The sequence below is a fragment of the Pocillopora verrucosa genome, chromosome 3 (genome assembly GCF_036669915.1).
Source record: "Pocillopora verrucosa isolate sample1 chromosome 3, ASM3666991v2, whole genome shotgun sequence".
Lineage (NCBI taxonomy): Eukaryota > Metazoa > Cnidaria > Anthozoa > Scleractinia > Pocilloporidae > Pocillopora > Pocillopora verrucosa.
In genome coordinates, this window is record NC_089314.1 from 29,553,496 (window position 1) to 29,574,797 (window position 21,302).

At 37.5% G+C, this 21,302-nt stretch overlaps 1 protein-coding gene across 1 annotated transcript; it reads right to left on the bottom strand.

Moving 5' to 3' along the window:
* Nucleotides 1-129: 129 nt before the first annotated feature.
* On the bottom strand, nucleotides 130-19,115 carry LOC131786595 (FH1/FH2 domain-containing protein 3-like). The gene is made up of 25 exons (XM_059103653.2): nucleotides 18,658-19,115; nucleotides 18,444-18,544; nucleotides 18,253-18,311; nucleotides 15,345-15,412; nucleotides 15,055-15,160; nucleotides 14,309-14,403; nucleotides 13,701-13,812; nucleotides 11,998-12,095; nucleotides 10,820-10,903; nucleotides 9,996-10,055; nucleotides 9,704-9,768; nucleotides 9,240-9,271; nucleotides 8,860-9,118; nucleotides 7,920-8,185; nucleotides 5,921-7,290; nucleotides 5,331-5,495; nucleotides 4,478-4,660; nucleotides 4,254-4,373; nucleotides 3,946-4,107; nucleotides 3,386-3,501; nucleotides 2,858-2,932; nucleotides 2,493-2,550; nucleotides 2,209-2,349; nucleotides 1,773-2,079; nucleotides 130-1,400 (listed from the first exon to the last, which is right to left on the bottom strand). Exons 1-25 carry the CDS (start codon nucleotides 18,964-18,966, stop codon nucleotides 1,315-1,317), a joined length of 4,497 nt encoding a protein of 1,498 aa, XP_058959636.2. The 5' UTR covers nucleotides 18,967-19,115; the 3' UTR covers nucleotides 130-1,314.
* Between the last annotated feature and the right edge of the window lie 2,187 nt (nucleotides 19,116-21,302).

Sequence of the window (21,302 nt, forward strand, 5' to 3'; positions counted from 1 at the left end):
GTACGTTGATTTGAACTAGAAGATAGAATTTCAAAAACGTTCAAGAGTGGCAGAAAAAGAGAAGTTAGAGAGAATGTAAACATTTAAGGGTATATTTTAACAGGTAGGCAAAGAAAAGCACCCATCAACTGGTTCAAACATTGGATTTTTTAATTAAAGAACTCACAGAGATTCAAAATAGACCGGATTGTTTACTCAGCCAATCAACTGGCTGTACTATGGTGCCAACTGACATTGCCATCTATAAAACAAGGATAAAACTCTACAGCATACGTCTCATTACAAAACAACCCAGTTCTAAATAGGTGTACCCCGTATCCTTGGTTTCTTTACTAGCAAAGTAATTAATATTCTTCAAACAAGAAGCAACAATTGTAGACTTTTCATGTTATGTGGCAGTATTATCATAGAATCCATTTGAAGTCAGGACAACAAGACCTGCTTGTGACCGGAAAGGAAATACTGCACATTTAACATAGTTCATTATTAACAAGGACAAATTATTCCCTAACAAATATACAAAATTACCGCCAAATCGTCAGCGACAGAAGGTGATGCTTTCTCATAGAGGACGGCTGTCTAATTGTCAACTTAGAAGCTCAGATGATACTCAGCTATACGCCCCCTACAATCACTGATTATTTGGTATACTTTAGAGCTCGTACCTCTTATAGCATTATTTGCGAGGAGAATCTACTACTGATCATTCGTGGAAATCAGGAGAGAAAAAGATCAAAACAATGTTTGGGTGATCAGTTAGTTTATGTGCAATTCAAGTTCAGTGCGAGTCATGAAATTACGCAGAATTCACAAACGACAATGAAACGTATTGTCATTATTTAGAAAAAATCTTAGGACTGTTTATAATTACAAATTTGTTAAAATATACTTTTTAAGAGAATAAAAGTAGTAAAAACTGACATCAAAACATTGCTTGTTTACCTTTAGAGAGAAAAGGAAATCCGTGATAGCTCAACTATTTTGTTGGAAGTTTTAGTTGATGGAAATATATTACAAGAGGAATGTACCAGTAGTATGAAGATGGATCAACTACACCACCGTTAGTTGGTCAAAATCTACAATTCGTTGTTGATACCAACATGGGAAGAGAAATAAACTTTACAATGTCCTAAAACTCACAATTTTTATATACAAATATCCAGATTTCACTACTCGTTCACCGTCGCTACAAAACAACCCTTCATGAATCCACGTGTTGAACAGCCTGCCTTGCATCGAAGTATCCAATAAGACTATTTCTTTGTAAAAAAATATAATTACTGATAAATTCTGTTTAAATTAAGTTAACAAGGGTCATTTGGTTTCCATATTATTCATATACTGTTTAGTTAGCTTTTCAATATCTTCAGGACTAATACCACTTTTAAGTGTCCTTCGAGCTGTGAAAAAAAAAACAGTTAAATGTGAGAAAAGATTAATCCTGGTTTTCGATAGAGCTTTACTACTCTTTCAGAATGAAATGCTCGTAGTTAATAAGTCCCCATACATTTTCTCTCACTGAAAAAGAGAGGCACTGTATAAAAACACATCACAATGATTCGCGACGCGGCCAGATAATCTTCAAGCCACGTTCGATTATTGTACGAGAAGATAAGCCGAGCTACTTCTTCCCTTCAAACGCACTGCACTGCATTTTTTTACTGCCCTGTGGCCAAATAACTCTACGTACACACTAAATCGTGGCGGGAACATTCGGCTCCAAAACTATCTGCTTTCCCTCTATTACCCTCCTAATCTGCTAACTTACTAACCTGATTTTCTATTGGAAGCCCTGGGTCGCTTTCTTCCCTGTCTTGTTCTTGAATCCGGAACTGTCGCCGACTTGGCCAGCGTGTTGATCACTTCATCAGTAGTGTCGTCTTGAAATTCATCTAGTGTTTGTATGCCAGAATTAGTGCGAGAGGGACCAGCGCTCTTGATCCTGTTCCGTGTTCCCGGCAGTGTGGCGCTTTTCAACTTCTCTCTTGCGTTATCCGTTTCATCGCCATTAGATATGAGAGCTTTACGAAACGCTTCGATGTTTTCCTCAGCGGATACCTTGGCGGCAACTGAGTAAGACTGGGAACAACAAAAACGAACGGGGAATTTATGACAATACAATCACGAAATATTTCTACTAAAATACAGTTATCTTCCCTTACAGTAATGGTAGTTCTTAAAGTATTAGGTCCAAATGTAAGTCGTTACCTCTGTTTCTGTTATAAGCTTTCCTCTCGTCTTGCTACGTTCCCTCATGTTCTCTTTCTTCTTCTTCATCTGAATCACGCGTTCCCTGGTGGTTCGGTATTCCAAAGAAAACTCACTGATAATCTTGCAAAACTCGTTCACCTGGTAAAACAGAATGACGTTGACAATTTAAGTAAACTCTTCATTTGCCAGCATAACCAAATCAACGTTAGCAGTTAAATTCCGAGCTGTGTGACTTCAAATAACGCGCAACAAACTAACACATACTACCCATGCCATGTTACCTTGGTCTTGTTCGCTACACTTGACTGTAGTCCAAGGTACAACAACATCTTGTGAAATCTTTAAAAAACAATCATGAAAATAATAATTGATAAACGGGCGCCCAAGTTTATGCCAAGACAATTACTGTACTGGTTTCGAAGTATCCCCTCAGGCAAAGTATGAATTAAAATAAATATGTGCGTTACCTGCACACCTTCAAAATATGTTTTTCTGAGTGTAATTCTGGTTTAAAGTCGTAGCTTTTCATCTTCGTCCGTGAAGAATTGTGTCGATTATTTCCTCCGAGTGCTTTGCACGATTTTTCTAATCGATTTTTTTAACGTTTGTGAAAATTAGAGAGCACATGATCAGGGATGTGTCTAACCTGTTGATGACCCGTCTGTGGACAACTTTGAGGATTGTGCTCCGCTCCTGAGCGTCTGCTAAGAATTCACTCATTCTAGAAAAAGAGAGGCAGTTTAACCAGTCAGGCTAAACTTTCTCTTCAATAAATTAAAAAGTCATAGCCAATACAAAAAAGCTTTCTTCCTATTTTAACAACTAGCTTGAGTCAAAATTTGACATTTTTGACTAAAGTCGTGCGACATTTGGTGTGAAAACTACTTACGCAGTAACGAGAAAAATGAAAACATTAAACAGAAGCAGAAAATAATGAAATAAAGCCGCGGTCTGCGTACTTAACTCTGTATTTCGCGCCGGTATTACCTGTTGATGTGTCTATTAAAAGTGAATATTGGTAGTGCGTTACCAACACTTAACAGCTCTATTATTTTCTTAAAAGATGCGCAATGATAATAAAAATTTAAAGCTGGCTATCTCATTAGCTTACTATCACATCAAACTAGCTCGAAGGTTTTTTTTTTTTTTTAAACTCGTGGTCTCTTTGACTTACTTGCTTTTGAGTTGTTTGGTGCTGTCATGTTTGGCAACAATACTCAAGTATTCCCAAGACTTTTTACAGTTTTCACGCAGTTTCTTTAAGTTATCCATCACCACATCAAAGTCCACCTTAACGCAAAAACAATACGAGCAATTATTGAAACGTCGATGATAAGATAAGGTAACTCACAGAACATAACTACACATAGAAGCTCAGTAAAACGGGAGGTCTTTCGCTCTAACGAAGGGCTAACGCTCGAAACGTCAGCTTAGCAACTCTTTAGGGTTGCCAACTCACATTACCAACTCAGACGATAAAACTGAATTATCATGTTACACTTCCCCACTGAAGCAGCTCCACAATTTCTTTATAAACTTGCCCTCTTTATTGATTTGTCAGTCTGTCTGTCTGTCTGTCTGTCTGTCATTCAGTCAGAAATGACGAGCAGTCTTGTCAGGCACTCAGTTGCAAAAGTACCACTCGCTCGTTAGCTCAATCAGTACGAACTTCGATGATCAATCAACCACCGGACTGACAGTCACTCAAACAAAAAGCTATATCAGATCACGTACCCTAGAGCTGCGATGTAAGGCTCCTAAGTCACTATAAAAATCAGTGGAGTTTGGAAATTTGTCCATCACCATACAGCACAAGTGATATAACAACGACTGCTTGTGCACTGTGTCTTTTACTTCTGGTACTTTTGCCAGATAGTCCAACTGGAACCCCTTCACCTGTAATCAAATCAGCAACAGTCTGAATCACATTGCACTGAGAATTGAATGACAAACGAAACTAAAGTTGCACAAAATTTAGGACAAATTCACTCTTGGTTAAATTCTGTTAAATTTTCTTTTTAAAGATCACATAAGTTCAGTACCTTTTTTCCATTCAAGAAGTTTCCAATTGCAAGGAGAGTGGCCAATATATGTTTGAAGGTGTCGTTGTTATGCAGTTCTTGTACAGACTCCTTTAAATCCATTAGAGGCTCCGCTACCTCCTGAAAATCAATCAAACACCGTACTTTAGTCTGACTTGAATTATCACCAAGCATTGAGTGAGGTGAAAAAAATCTCCTTGGTTTCGGTCGTAAAGATTTCTCACCCTTTCTAGCTGATCATAGTCAAGCTTAAAGGCCCACAGATGCAAACGCGGCGCCAGTTCGTTAATGGAGGACATTGTTAGCAGGAACTGCTCAGCTGTCCCCAAAGGCACGTCTGGGTTTGACATATGAGCCTCCTGTATCTTGGTTTTCTCTTCCGCCGTTGGTTGTAACTGGAGCAATTTCTACAGAAAGAAAATAACACTTCATCAGTGAAACCAACTAGCCCCGGTTGTTCGAAGGTCAGATAACGCTATCCAAAGGATTAATCTCCATGCGGTGGACAACGCTATACGTTTTGTTATCACTTATCCGCGGGATAGCGATTTATCCGTTGAATAGCTCTATCCGGCCGTTATACAACTGGACCTTGGACATCATAAAACACTGAGAAAAACAAATAAGAACGACTTACTAATCGTTTTGAGGGTTCTTACCTATTCAAAAAAATGCGTAGTGGAGAATTTGAAAAGAACAAAGAAACTGTCCATAGAGAGAGACTCAACTGTAATTTTGAAGAAGCTCGTTCGATTCGAATTTTCTTGCATCTGTCAAGCATTGTCAGGTCGATTGACTGGGTCTGAAAGAGCCCCTTTATCATCTTTTATTACATCCAGTAAGCGTAGTGTGAAAATTTGCGGTTACACTGACAGAACTGCTTGATACCTTAACAGCTGCTCTGAAATTGAAACGGTCGTCTTGTTTTCATTGCGAATAGAAAAGTATTCAGCCTAGGAATAAATTTGAAATTTCACAGACATAGTACTTCACCTACAACAAAATGGTGTACTTCACGATAGCTTCTCATGCAAGGTAAATTAACAGATAGCGTTGCATGATCGTAATAATACTTACATCAATCCCCTCCCTATCGATTACGGCACTGTCCATCGCCAGAATAGCTTGCTTCAAAGCTCTGATGGGTGGTAACTTGGTCAAACCAATGTTAATCGCTTGAGATCGCTTCATTTCCAGAACAACTATTTCCTTCTTTTTGTCTTTATCTTCACCCTCGCCTTTCTACAAGGAAAATAAGAAACCTCGATAAAAGGCAGATGTATTTGGGGTTTAGCACATTTCCGATCTAGAACTTCCTTCAACTCTAAATGAAAGGAAAAGCTATCACAGTATTTAAATTCTGAAGCTGAATTTTACGCAACACGACAGCAACATACACAGCGTTTTTAAAAAGGAAGGCTCTGTACCCCTGACCTTTTCGTCCTACCATTTGTAAATACGATCACCTCTTTGTTTCACACGCTCGTTTATTTGACCACCCTTAATAACCACCCAATTTTCCAGGTCAATTAGTGGTCAAAGTAAAGGGGTCCTACCATACTTTTTTTTGCGGGTAATTATTTATTAAGAGGAAATCTACGCTAGTGGGAGAACGAAGTAAACAAAACTTACTTTCGAATATTGTAATAGTTATGACAGTTCCTCACCTTTACTTTAGCAGTCGTTTTGTTCTCAAACAAGTGTTCCAGTTTTTTGGTATCAACATCCACAGAATCAATACTTCCCCAAATTGTCTTGTTTACACCGTTTATAAGGGGTGAATTCTTAACCTCTTGCCAAAATAAACGAACCAATTTTTTCTTCGGATTAGCATCATTCACAACGGGTGCCTTGGGTAGTCCCGGGGGAGGTGGAGGGGGAGCAGCACCACCAGGAGGTGGTGGAGGGGGCGGGGGGCCACCAGGGAAAGGGGGTGGGGGAACAGGAATCCCAAACATGGGAACTCCTCGATGAGGATGGGCATCTGTTTCATCTGCTTGGGAAGACGTACTGTCCAGAAGTTCATCTTCATCATTCTCTAATTCAGTGAAGTTGAATTCGTTTACAATGAGTTTCCTTTTTAGTATGATCATTTTCTCCCATTCCAGTTCCTTTTGTATAGCGGCTTCTTCAGCGGCTTTCCTAGCAGCTTCTTCCTCCTGTCTTTTTCGCTCTTCCTCTTGTTTCTTCCTTAGTTCTTCCTGTTTTCTAGCCTCTTCCTCCGCAGCCGGATCAGGTTTGTCAACAGTTGGCTGTTTTGTAAGCCCAGACTTTGCTTTCTCCACGAGTCCTTCAAAGTTTCCCTCCGGAGGACTAGAGGGTGTCTCATTTTCCTCGTCAACCTCAATACAACCACTCAATCTCTTCACAGCCTCAGTTACTAAATTATCAACTGCAAGTAACTCTGTTGGCCTCTGCCCGGCTTCATCGTTGCCTCCGGACGACATCAGCTGCTGTTTCCTTTCCTGAACTGAATCCCCTCCTGGAGATAAAGTACCATCCATGCTTTTCCTATCGGCATCATCAATGGACTTTTGTCCGTATAACATCGATAACATCATCTTCTTGTTGGGGAATCCTGGAAATCCTTCACAAACACTCGATCGCTTCTCCGGATCTACAACACTGGGCCGCCTACCATCATTTGTAGAACTACTTGTGCTAGTTCGTCTGTTGATATGATCTTCCGAAGACGTTACAGTTTCTGTATGTTCATTATTGTTAAGCAAATCGTCCGTACTAGAACCAAGTTTATCGTCAGTGTCCTCACTTTCATCACTAGTTCTTTGATCCGAAGATCCATTATTATCTACGTTGTTCGTCAAAGATTCCCTACTGCTGTCTCTCTTTACATCAGGAGTCTTTTTCTTACTCACTACCGAAACGTTTAAGTCCTTTCTATACGGAGATTTTTCCTCTTTGTGCTCCGAGAAATCTTTCCTGTGACTTGACGCCTCAGCCTTTGGTTGCCTTCCGAGATCTTCATGCGCCCGCATAGTTTCTTCTCGATGCCCCATTGATTTATAACTTGGTTTCTCTAAGAAGCAAAAATAAACGAATAAAATTAAAAAAATCGTTAAAGTAGCCTTAAGATTTAAATTTTTCTTTCCTAATGATCGCACAAAATTTTGATTAATTTTTTAAGAGGGGAATCTTTCGTGCTCAACCTAAAGCAACGCTGGCAACTGCGACGGCAATTAAAAAAGTAAAAATAGTACATGCGATATGATTTGAATGAAAACACCGATAGCATATCAAGTGACAACAGTCACTTGACTATTGACTGATCAGCTTACCATATCAACACTGTTCAAAATAAAATTCTCGCTCTCCTTACTTCTTTTTCTTTGCAACAAAAAGTCGTGGATAGAGATGGTGCAATTGCTAGAGTTGGTAGAGCACTGCACCGGTATCGCAAAGGTTAAGGGGTCCAATCCCGTACAGCCCTGAATTTTTTTTTAGGCCTTATTTTCATTGCTGCTCAAGTAGTGTTCATTACTGCGAAGATCGCTTTCATATTCACGTCTTTATCCGCAGTTCAAATATATGACTTTCGTATATTCACAGTCGTTTAGAACAACCATAATTGCAACAGGTTAACTACAGGTGACTTTTTCGTGCTTTACACTTTAAAAATTCAACGATCTCCATTAAACACACATTTACCTTCTATTTGTGGCTCCTCAAACTTGAATCTTCTCCGGCTAAGCGTTGGTGAGTTTCTGGGGGAAGGGCGTGGTGATGATCGAGGAGATGAACGAGGTGACCGTGGCCTGTCGCTAGGTGGTGAAGACACCTCCAAATGATTCCTGTCATTTGCGCTGTTCTTGCTGTCAGATCGCTGTCTGCCTCTGTCATTCCTACTAGATATGGACGTCTCTGGTTCTGGTTCAGCTATCCCCAAGGCAGCCCGTCTAGCGGCGCGGCGCTGCCTACAAGACAACACCAATCAAGTAAAGCAAACTCTAAATAGATTAACAAAGTCGTTTCCAACAAAATAAAGAGAAAAAGAATAACGGGCTGTTCAATTCACCACATTCTGCTTTGTTCAACAAAATCCATTATTGGATGGCATACTAGAGTAATGCCGCTTAACAGGTCCGTTTGGACAAAAAATTTTCTTTGAGTTAAAACTAGTTTTGTAGAAATCATCTTAACGGTTTATGAACGTATATTCCACGACCATTACTCAATTTTTCTTCAGTTCTTATTTCACCCTATGTATAGAGGGTCAGGGGTAATATCACACCATAATAACGGGTTGATTGCAACCTCAGTGGGAGTTACAATTAATCTGTGCCACGCAGATATTCAGCATGGAGCGCTTGCCATAAATTTTCCTTTCTTGTTGGAAAACATAGCAATATTACTCCACCAGAAGTACAGGAAAAGGAGTAAAAACTAGTTCTAAACTATACCCACATTAATTTGATTCTGGTACTAGGATCTTTACTTCCAAAATTTCTTTCCATCATCTCCATCACCGACTCTCACTTAGTACGGGATGCATTTTTGGAATTCTGAAATTTTGAAAGTCTGGTGCTAGTCGCATTAAGAACAACCTATATTTCTTAGGCTGATTGCCAACGATTTGTGTTTAACGTACTTTCTTTCTAAACGATTTTTAGTTTTCTCGTCCAATTCTGACTCTGTTGACGATGATGGTGTTGTGCTTGCTGAAGTCTTAACAGGCAAAGTAGGGGGCTCCACTTTCACAGCGGTACCCACATTAGGAGCACTGGCCACCTTATGCATTGAGCCCTCCCTGATTTTGGCTCTTGGAGGGACAAGGAGGTTGTCCTTTGTGATGGATGATACGTCAATTTGGCTGACTGAATTATGTCGTCGACTCCGTCTTCTGTCACCTAAAAAGTTTAAAACATCGACTTAATCAACACTCACTGGTACATTCAACCCTCATTGACCAAAATGAATATCACAAGAACAATTTGCTCCACTTAAAACATGGACGATATTACGCCATACCTGTAGCATACGATGTCGTCCTTTTTCTTTGTCTACAGAGAGAAAATTTCTGTGCATGAAACGGACGAATACAAAAAAACCCTCGCCTCGTGCAATGAAGCAGACAGTTACATAGTTCAGAAGGTAAAATTCTAAAGAAACTGTGCTACTGTGTCGGTGGGAGAGTATGACAGGGTAATTTAGTATTATGAACTGAGTTGAAACGTAAATTGGCTACCGTAAAGAGTATCTAAGCTGACTTTTCGAGCGTTAGCCCTTCGTCGGAGCGAAGGGGCTTCCCATTACAGCATTTTGACGAAGGGCAAACGCTCAAACGTCAGCTTTGATACTCTTCACGGTGGCCAATTTACGTTATCAACTAAGTTGATAATACTAAATTACACAGTTCAACTGCATCAGCGACTCAGTTTAGAATAACTTCTACAAACCAAGAAAACTTAGTAAGATTAAAACACCTGCCCTACCTTATTGATGGAGAAGTTCCAAACGCTGGGAATTCTTCATCACCATCCTCAATTCTGAGTGCCGTCTAAAATTGATTGGAAAAGATTCTGAGATCGCTTTACTTACACAGGACACATGGCTGCTAAGCTAGAATAAAATTTCCAATTACAGAAACAGAAAAAATCGCAGTCAGTGCACAAGTGTATATCCACAGAGCAAGAAAAACATTATGTGTCTTGTTAGTAGGTAAATGTTAGGAAATAATGATTAAAACATGTTTTGCAGGAGTAAAATCAATTGAAACTTATTTACCTCATAAATATTAAACTGTTCCATCAAGTCAATATTTGTTCCATTGCGTTTTTGATGTATCTAAAATAGTACACAGGAATTCACATCAGCATGAAAGTACTTTTCTTGTAAAAGAACCGCTACATACATTATCATAGGAACATGAATTTAATCCTGATGGCCAAATACTCCAAGAACCTTAAAGCTGAGAGTTTACCCTTCACACCCTAACATCAGTATGCATATTCTCCATACTGTTCTCCTTACATTTCCAAAGAGGCTGACAAGGAGAATTTGTATAGCAATCAAGAACTGCTTTGGTAGGTGATCACCTCCTCTATTCTCACGACCTTCATGAATGATTCAGGGGGGATATGGTGAGGAGAAAATAAGATGCTTGGCACTCTTAGGAGCTAAAAGGTTAAGAGGGAAAAAAACACCCCTGAGAAAAGCTGCCCTTAGAAAATTAAGGTTAAGGAAAAGTACTGAGATAACAAAAGACTGGTGTTTGCTTATAATACAACATTACAATGAAAGGAATGCCTTTTTTTCTACCTTGCACCTTATAGTTTCCAGTTTAGGGTATTTTCATAGTTTCTCCACATGCCAAATCTGTTCTTAAAATTGTTCTCTAATTGCCACTCTCTTGCTTAAAGTTTTACACTATCTAGGGATCATATTAGTATCTTTAAATTTATTTTTAATGTACACATCAAATGCTTTGGTCCAAAACATCATGATGTCATGATTTGGAAAAAAATATACACCCCCCTGTTCACTGCTCCAAGAAGCAGCCCCTATATGCTTAAAGTTGAAATAAACATTTGTATATGAATGGGTTTTACCTTTATTATCTGTTCCATTCCTTGTTCTTCTAGTGCATCAGTTATATCATAAAACCCATCTTGAGTTGGTGTTGCATACAAAACCTTGAAAAACATCACCAGATCAAAAAACATAAGACAGCTGCAACCCTTACAGTTCATGCATAATGTTCACTTCATGTTGCCATAGGTTAGCAACAGATCACAGAGGATGTCAAAATGTGGTTAGAACAAAAAAGTGGTGCACTAGGTATTCGTTTTATATAATAAAAGAGCAAAATGTTATTAATAGTGATGTCATCCATGTGTCTGTCCACCAATGGATTATCACAAAACCCAATCAAAAGGCTTGTATAATTCAGCTTCTTATATACTTTTTGGCAAATTATTTAAGTCTAACAGGAGAGTATTCTAATGAAGGAAAGAGCTGCAAAGTAGTTCATTCACTGGATAAATCTCCATATAAGACTCAGTAAAACTTATGAAATATCTACAGTATAGTGTATTTAACAAACAGATTTCATGTTACCTTACATTTGTTTAATAACAGATCACAGATGACGTCAAAATGTAGTGAGAATAGTAAAGTGGTACACAAGGCGCTGATGATCGTACTAGATTTTTAAAATCTTTTGTGATCTATTATTGAACAGATGGCAGTAACACATAGAGTCTATCTCTGTACTAAAGAAGCAAAATGTTATTTATCAAATAGCTGCATATTTCAGTTTATCATTTACAGTAATATCAACATAACTAACAACTGGAAATTGACTGAAATCTGAAACCCTAAACTGTCTGGGTATGGTAGTTGTGAGATCTAAAACTATGAGGCATATTCTGAAATTTTTGTGGTAAAAATATCATACATACAATCAAAACTTGCTGAAAGATTTAAAAATTATTTTTAACAAGAATGAAAACCTCTGAATTTGAGGTTTGATTTCACCATGTAATGAGCAAGGACAGACAAAGCCAGAGGGCTTTAACTTGCCCAAGTCCTTGAAAAAAGCCCAAAGTCTTTTTTCTCTGGGCATCTCCTTTCAATGTCCTCAACACAAGTCATTCACTCATAGCAAAGGAAGCTGACTGCTGGAAGTTTCAGGAGCATACAAGGTGAACTGTTTTGGGATTTTCAGTCCATAATAAGAACAATACAGAAGCTACTTAAAAGTACAGCTACACATTTAAATATATACCTTATTAATAAGTGTCATGGCATAGATTAGAACCTCTTCATCTCCTTGGGTTTCTTTATCTGTCATAATTCCTAGGATTTCAGCCCATTCTCTGACACCTTTGAAAAGTAAAAACATAGAGTTAACACTCTGAAATCAACTGCTGCTTAGGTTAATAGACATTAGGGTGATTAAGCAAGATGACTGGAACATCAGTTGATGTTGGTACACGCAGAAAAATACCCCTAAGAAACTGGGTCAAGGTAAGTGACTTAGTCAAAACATAGTTCGCAGATTTAAACTTAACTTTAATGTTTCCACGGCAACTATGTATTAGTGGACTAAATATAAATACAGCATATCTACAGAAGCATTAGTTGAGCTAACAAAGTATGACTCGAATTTAAGATGACTGTCCCCCTAACAAATTGATCCCAAATCCTTGATGCTTCAAAAATTTGAGTATAGAGGCTTGAGATGTTTGAGGTCTTTTGAGAAATTATTATTGCTGTGTAAAGAAAATCTGGCTTAAGTTGAATCACTGAAAACAGTAATTTGTATTTTGAGTGGCTTATGTACATAAAAGAAGTAATGTGTCCAACACTCTCACTGGTGTGATCATTCTTTTTTAGAGGATTGAATTGTTTCCTCCAAATATTCTTTGAGTGCCAATGCATTCCTCAAAACTTAATTCTTGATTCTTTAAAAAAAAAAAAAACAAAAATTGAAATTCTCTCCTCAGTTCTCGCAACTTGTGACAGTTAAGGATTGAGTTTTGAGTTGAGACTGACAAATTTCATATAGGTGGTACTGCATAGAGTGCAAAATATAATCATGTAAAATACTAACAATGGTATGACTTCTTTTGCAGTGTATCAGTTGCTGGAACATGCAGTTCAAATGCCTGACAATGAATACAAAATTCCACATTTTGCCACTAGAGCAAATTTGAAAATTACTGGATAAAATGGTAACAGTAACTGCAAATAACACAGTGCCAAATCATGTTACCATTTCCCCTTGAACAGGAGTAGGCTCAGTGTATTTCATGTAATGCATTGGGAGGGAAAGCAACTGGGCCAATTTGACCAGAAACAAAACTTGTTTGAGGTGGTTCCTCAGCATTGCACTGCACATCCTGTGCTACCATTAAAAACCTTGTAATCAAGTGAATTAACCATTCACTTCCAGGATAATGGTTTGATATACAATATAAGAATCTCTTTCTAGGAAGTTTTCAAGCTGACAAGTGATGAAATGAAAAAAAAAATTATACCTAATAAAACACCAAATTTTCAAGGATAAACATACAAGAAATGTATGGCATACAGATGGAGAAATTGATATTGAGATCAGGGGGTGAATTTAAAGCCAAAATTAAAGGTACCATTTCACTTCAAATTTAAAGTAAACCTATAAAGAGCTGTCAGTAGTCTTGTAAATTAATCACTGTATATTTCTAAACAAAGTTTCAGGAGTCCACAGATTGTTCACACAGAACAGTAACATGCAAGCAGCATTGTGCTTTGACAAAGCCCCTACTCCCTTACATGACCACAGTTTGTCTACAGAAGACTTATGCATGTACCTTAATTTGTCTGATAGCTTGCAAGAACTCTGTACCCACAATCCTGACAAATTTAAAACCTTTGGGAACTGTAGGGGTCTTTTTTTCCAGAACACCATTATACCAGTACCTTTTAAATGTTTACAAAAATCTTTACCTTGATTGCTATCTACAGCTTGGATCCCTTCATACAACACTCTTGAGTTAGATTCTGTATACTCCACAAACACAAGAAGAAGTTTAAGTGCAGTTTTTCCCACAAGACGGAACTACAACAAAAAAGACACAAGTATGCTAAATATACAAATGAGTAAAGGGGGTAAGTTTATTAAGCAACTGCAGTGCTACATCTGTGTGGGTATATATGGGTATAAGAAGATAATTTTGGTTTTATCATCTGAGTTGATAATGTAAATTGGCCATCATAAAAACTTTCAAAGCTGATGTTTTGAGCATTAGCCCTTAATTGTCAGGGCTTAGAGACTCTTTCAAGTGGCCAATTTACAATATCAACTCAGTTGATAAAACCAAAATTACTATGCTAAATATACAATTTCAATCTTTTGAATAAAGATGTATCATGGAAAACTTTTCAAAAGTCAACAGTAAGTTCTACTAATACATTTCACCTTGTGGGGTTAGCCCTCAACATTGCCATGGCAAAACAAATCTCCCTTGCAGTGTTACTTATTTCCTCTGTTAACCAAGACCACAATTGCCCACCTTTTTCTGAATATCTTAATAACACCCAATAATACAGCTTACCCTAGAGGCAGTGAGAGAGTAAAGCCATTGTATAGTGTCACTGTGATTAATAACACCATTCATTCCATCCACATACAACATTATCTGACCAATTGCTATCAACAAAAAGGTAATCAAAGTTAATACTAATTAAAACCATCTTGAACTCCCAAGGGTACCAGGGAGCTGCTTCCAGAAGACAATACACATTGACTTACAATATAGAGGAAACAAAGCAATATCTCACACTGCATCACTAAAACCAACTATTATGAGTAATACACTCATGCTAAAAATCATTCATCTGTATGGCTGACTCAAAACCAGTATAAAATTACCATTAAAAATTTGTGCAATATTTCATGATATTACTTTGAAAAGTGAATTATAGACCATAAAATCAACTACATGTATATGGCATTACAAATTATCATACCATAAACTGATAAGGAATTAATATTTTCCTGAACTTCACTTCCTGCACTATGCTAAGTTGCAACACCAGTGTGACAATCCCCTGTATTCAAATCTCTAAGCTCCTATAGCCTTAAAAGAATTGTTTGACAAGTGCTACACAACCCTAATATAAACTAAATAGGACCAATAGGTATGCATTTAAATGACAACATTTGAAATTGCCAGTTATCATTGTGTATTTTTCAAGAAGGCTCTCTTTAGTCTGCATGTTGTAACAGTCTCATCAGCACATTCTCAGAGGATTGCTACAAGATAAATTTTTAATTGATTTTCTTAAAAATTGTTCAAACCTCTAAGGATGTAGTTCTGATAGTTTTGATCAGCATCTTGTCCAACTGATATCAGTGCACTTAATCCATCAGAGTTGACAAACTCATGCACTAAATCCTTATCATCCTGTCAAGTAAACACAATGTTAATGTACAACTCATAAAACTTAACATTGAATATAACTTATTTCTAATGCTGTGATAGGCTATAGAAAAATAGAACTCAAAACACTAGTTGTGGCCAAGCAAAGGTTATTTATCTATTACAAAAAAAAGAGATAATTATTACAATGTTCCACCTCTCTTATTACCTGAAAAATTTGCTTCAATGAAAACAAAGCTCTCCTGAGCTCTCTTCCTGATGCAGCAAGTAGTTTAGCTGTAAACAAAGAAAACCAATAATTTAAAAGTAAACCTGAACAGAAGAATTCACACTCATCAAAGTAAAATACCTATAATTAGCAAAAACAATTTGTTAAGGAACAAAATTTGCAATATTAGCTGAACTTAAAGGAAGTCAAGCTGTAACTCTTTTAAATTTCTATTCTTGTGGTTGATTCCAAAAGTAGTAAACCTTTGCTCCACAATCAATGTATTTATGACCAAGTAGCCATAAAACACTAATCCTGGCAGCAAGCATTGCTCTCAAAAGAATATATCAAAAGACTTAAGAAGCATTACTCTGTGGTATTGGATTATTCTTTTCAAAGTGATCTACCACCCTGTGTTTTTGTACATTACATCATACTGTGCAAAGCATGTTATCCTAGGCTAAAATCCCAGAGTGACCTCATGCAAAGAAACCCCAGTTCTATGCAAATAGTAGGTTGGACTATGTGAAGAGCAGGAATAATTGTATTAGCTCTAAAATACAGAGCAAAAAAACCATGACATCTTGTAGAATTTAGACATTACGTGATTGTGACAGTTAAAATGTTATTAGCCATTTGAAGATCAGCTGGCAATTCTTTGTCATATAGTGTTCTTTAGAAGCCTTTTCACCATAATAATGCTGAATTTAACATATCTATTCAACTGGAAAATATTTTAACAACCAAAAAAAAAAAAAAAAAAGGCAAGTCTTACAGAAACAGCAAATCAATTTGGGCAAACTTTTCATCTGAACATCTTTTTTGTGAAGAGTGTCTAGAAGGCTGAAAGCTAATAGTGGAAGGGCATTTATTTCAATCAAATCAACTCTCTTATAGAGAAAGTCTGAGGCCTAGTATAAAACCCTTAAAAGCTTAAAACTGTGGTTTGGGTTAGACCACAAGCAAAAAATAGGCCCAAAGAGTTAGTGACAAATGGAATTTGGACAACTAGTCCCTAAAAGAGTAAGGCAAGAGAATGACCATTGCAAAAATTTTCAATGCTGGGAAATGAATATATTATTAGTGACTTTGAGAATATAATCCTCAAGGAGTGTGTTTTTGAAATACCAAAATCCTCTATCTTGAACAGCCTTGATGAAACTCAATTCTTCAATAATAAGGCAAAGAAAATAGAGGAGGAATAAAATAATTGTCTTGGTTTGCAAAACAGCAAGTTTATTTTCCCTAAAGAAAATAAACTACAAAATATCTATTCTCATCAAACTCAAATTTTCAACAACAATCAGGGGAATATCTGGCCAATAAAACCCACCAGCTATTTTCAACTGTTAACCAGGAGAGCAAGGGTTTGAGTGAACTACTTTTATCAAAAAGCTTATTGTTGGAAACTGAAAATGCTCTGTCTTGAAGATTTGCAATTAAATGCAACATTAATTATTGAACTAATAAATGCCTAAAGTTGTCAATGTTTCATAACCACCTTGATAAACAAACCAACTATACCACATTGGGGAGTTGACTGACACAAAAAAGTCAATCTACAATGTCTTGTCAGCGAGATAAATAGCCCATTTTTGGGAAGAGTACTATCAACAACAGACGATGGAAAATCACCTACTAGTTGTGAATAGCGAAGAAGATTGCAAATTAAGGAATAAATACTAAGTATGTAACAGGATTTGAAAATAAAACGTTTCCTGCCTGTTGAAAGTTCCCTCATGGTTATTCATTGAATTTAAAAAAAAATTAGCGACACACGAAAATCAGTCAATTTTACACACTCACAAATGATAAACAAGCACATGGTCTTCTTCAAAACAACAAGAAGCGAAGTTATTTATGATCAGCCTTGTTTCGGGTGACTAACCATCAAAGGAAGTTTGAACTAAAGCCCTAAAATGGCTCGATTACCATGATTACCAGAAAAGGAAGCAAAACGAAAAAGGAAAATTGAAGCACTTCAAAAAAAATTAGCGCTGAGTAAAACTTTCAATGATTTTCCAAGAACTTAACTTGTTAAAATGAAATTAATCCAGAGCTATTACTGACGGAAATCAGCAGGAACCTAAAATGAACAGTACGAAATGTGCGTTGCACATCGAACAGTTTTGGCTGCTGTTTCATTTTGAAATGATTAAGTGTTCCACTAAAGCTTATTAGGGCAGGTCTGAAGTCACGAACAGTCAAATCTCACGCACAGAGTAATACAAACTGTGAAAAGTAAATAGCCCGCGAGTAAACTGATCGTTCAACCAAACCAAGATTACAAACCTATTTTTATGCAAATTGTTCAACAAAACAGTAACGCGCTTAGCGAAAATTGATTCGTGCACGATCGAGGAGTGTTGTTCGACAAGCAGAGATATAATTTTTGGGTTTCTTTCTTTGTTTGATTTCAAACCTAAGAGAAAACAACGGAAATCACAAAATTTTAGCTACTCGACTGTTGACTTATTGACCCAAATGAGCTGGCAAATAGTAACATAACCTGACTACTTGAGATGCCAGCATGTTATACAAACGGCAAGCAGGCAACCATTAGTAACATTACGTCTTGTAGAGCAAGCGTATTGTTATCGTATTTAAGCCAAAACAACCCACTCGAAATGCTCAGCCAAAGTGTCCCATATAAGCCAAACATGGCTTAACACACAACAAATATCTGGCTTTCAGAACAGTTGGCAAGGTATTTGTCTGTGTGCGAGAAAAATCCGTGCGGATCAGACAGCTTTAAGCTGAACGCTGTTCAAATTATAAATTACTCTTTCACCTTCCCTTTGGTCATGAGTGCCTGATAAATCACTATTTTCACTCAAGCATGGGCTCCTACAGCTCAAACTGTGAAATGGTAGATGGCTTAAGATGTTAGAGTTGAAGTTTCACTCACCTATACAGTTGTGCACTCGAACCGACAGAGCCGTCCGTAGAATAATTGTGTTTTTACGGCTACGAGAGATAAAAAGCCCCATTTTACTTAGAGGATAACAAAAAAAGGGAACCTTCATTGGTACAAATAAAAAATAGAGTTAAGTTGTAATTACGGCTTCGTAAACATTGAAGGTGACAATCATCTCATACCTGTCTAAAAATCCTTCCAATAAATCGGCTTGCTCTTCCAGGGAGCTTTCCAAATCCAAATAACATCCATTGTGCGACAGCTGCAGCGCCACATCGTCGATCTATGGCAGCAAATCATCACAGTCAATTAAAACAAAGGTACACAGCCACCGGTTACAACAAAACAAAAATTCAGAGGAAAAGTGGACAGAGATATAAACAACTTTTAGCGTACGCTATGCGGAGCAGACAACAGCCGATGGAGTCCGCCGATTTGCTGAAAAAGTGGTATATTCAGATGGAATGTGTATGTAGGAGGCCTTGTGGGTTCAGGAAAATTTGTGCTGGCGAAAGGATCGGTGTCATCTAAATACTGAACTTTACAAGTTAACGCCATTTTGACGGAAGATTCTGTGGAGTTATTGGACGCATGCGCACTAGGTAACTCTCTTTCATCCCGAGCTCGTTGCGGGGGAGTCTTGTCACGTGACCATAAATTTCGACGATTTGGGAGAGGGCGAGAATTATACTTGAAATCCCCCATGTTGTGGTTTCGGCGGGTATATACATAATCCACACTGACTAACAGCGATTTCTTTCGCGTGAAAACGCTATTATCACGTTCAAACACGTGATTTGCCCATCAGATTTGTCCATTGTCGATAACAACAGCTTCTTCCACAATGCGCAAATGTGAATGATAACACAACTGTAACTTGAGCCGATACGTTGTATCGCCGGGGCTTAACTGTCACGAATTGAGGTCAAATCATTACGCTAGCCAATTAGTTTTTCTGCAGGCAATTGTAAGGGGCTTGCAAAAATAATCAAAACACTTGTGACGTCAATGATATCATAACCCGGCGTCCTGTTCATTTCCGTTGTGTCTCAGATACCACAATTTAGAAGACCCCTTATTACCCATTTTTAGTTACATTACATGCCTGCAAATCACATTAAACTCCTAAAAAGATATTCCAGCAGATTCACTCAATCGTGAAAGTGAAAATCGAAGAGCGCTTTCGTTCCAGAAGTCTGGCTGATTAGCCTAATCAAAGAACAACATTAACAACCTACACAATGGGTATTAATCATTCAAATAATTTCAGGAATGTTTGGAATGTTTGGCTGAGTTGTGAACTAAATTCATGGCGATCCAAATTCGGTACCTTAAGTAATTTCACCTTAAGTAGAGATAAATAGATCAACAAACTTATTCCAAGTGTTTTGTGTTAAAATTCCGAAACCAAAATCCGATGACCTTCATAAACTTAGTAGATAGGTAAATCGCTTCGCAGTCCTCTGAACCTTGTTCAGTCAAGGGGATTTACTGCAGACTGCACCTTTTGCTATTAGATCTGATCTGCCCGTCACAATCCAAATTGCTTCATTTCAGTGTTTGTCCAAAAATTCTTGGAATAAATTGCGATCAAGTGTGAGTCTTAGAGTGGGTGAAAATTAAGACTAAATCGAAAACAATCACTCTATGGATTCTTACACTTGAAGACTATTAATTAAACCGAGGCTAACGAAGCTTCAAAATGATGCAACATTATTTGCAATGGAAGTTAATACTGTAAACCTTAGAATCTACTCTAGAAGATCGGAGAACGAAATTCTTTACGGAACTGGAATATATTACTGTTGATGCGCCAGCCACAAGATTGACCTTTAAAATACTTCTTTTTATAGACCCAGTTGCTAATTATAGTACAGCCATCAGCTGATTGAACTCTCCTTTCAAAACTTGACTGGTCAATAGCTGGGGACGGTTAGAGCTCGTTGAGTTTGGTGACAAAAAACATGACATATAAAACATATCTCCCGCCCTGTTGAACAAAACATAGAATAACGTTTGTCTAACGGACCTCTTGAAGATATTTTTGGCGGTATCTGTATTCAAGACAACAACTATTTACATCCATTTATTGTGAGTTTTTCACATTTCAGGAAAGATTTTTTGTGGAAACACTTAACCTCCGAGAGTCTTAGCACGAAAAGTATGCTAGAAATCGAAAATTAGGTTAGGTTAATCACTCCGGTATTGTTAGCGGCTAAAAAATGAGGAAAATATGGTTTAAAATGTGCAGGAGAATGATTATCATTCAAATTAGTGTTTAACTAGAATGTTCCATTGCCACCTTAACTTAATTTCTAATGTTACAAATTCCTCACGCTCCTGGCAATTAAGAATTCATAACACAGAACTTCTGTATTGTTAAACAACTCAAGAATTGCCTGCTAGGAGCTTGAGTCGTCTTTGGCAATGATCACGACCGCCTCTAATATTTCATTGCTTCGGCGGAGTATTAATTCTTCGTAGAACTATCATAGATAAACGAAATAGAAATAACATGAAGTCCAAATAGAGTTCGTTTAGTTGCAAGTGCACAAAAGCATGTTATCGTTATTATTATTTTATTATTACTATTATTACTATCGTTATAATCATTATCATTGTTATAATTATTTTCGATCATTCTCTCCAGTTTGTCTTTGCGTCTCCAGTTGTCAAGGAAGAAAAACAGAATGTTAACCAATCCACAAAGGCCCCCTTAGAAACTGAGGAAAGTGGCCAATGTAGGGAGGTATGGGTATATTATGTGGCAGGGTATTGGTCAAAGCAGGAGGAGGACTGGGCGGGCAGTTTTCAGTTTCCCCTCATTTTCTTCAATCGCTCGCCGGCTCACATACTAACGGCCTGGAACAGGCTATTCGAAGGGTAAATAATTTCCTCTTACACAAAAAATTTTTCCATGAAAATAGTCCCACGATGTCAAAAGTAGTGCATGAACTGAGGGTGAAACATGCCAAGGGCTATTCTGCATTGAAAACTGTGGGCGCACCGAAATTCATTTAGCATCATTACCAACACCAAAA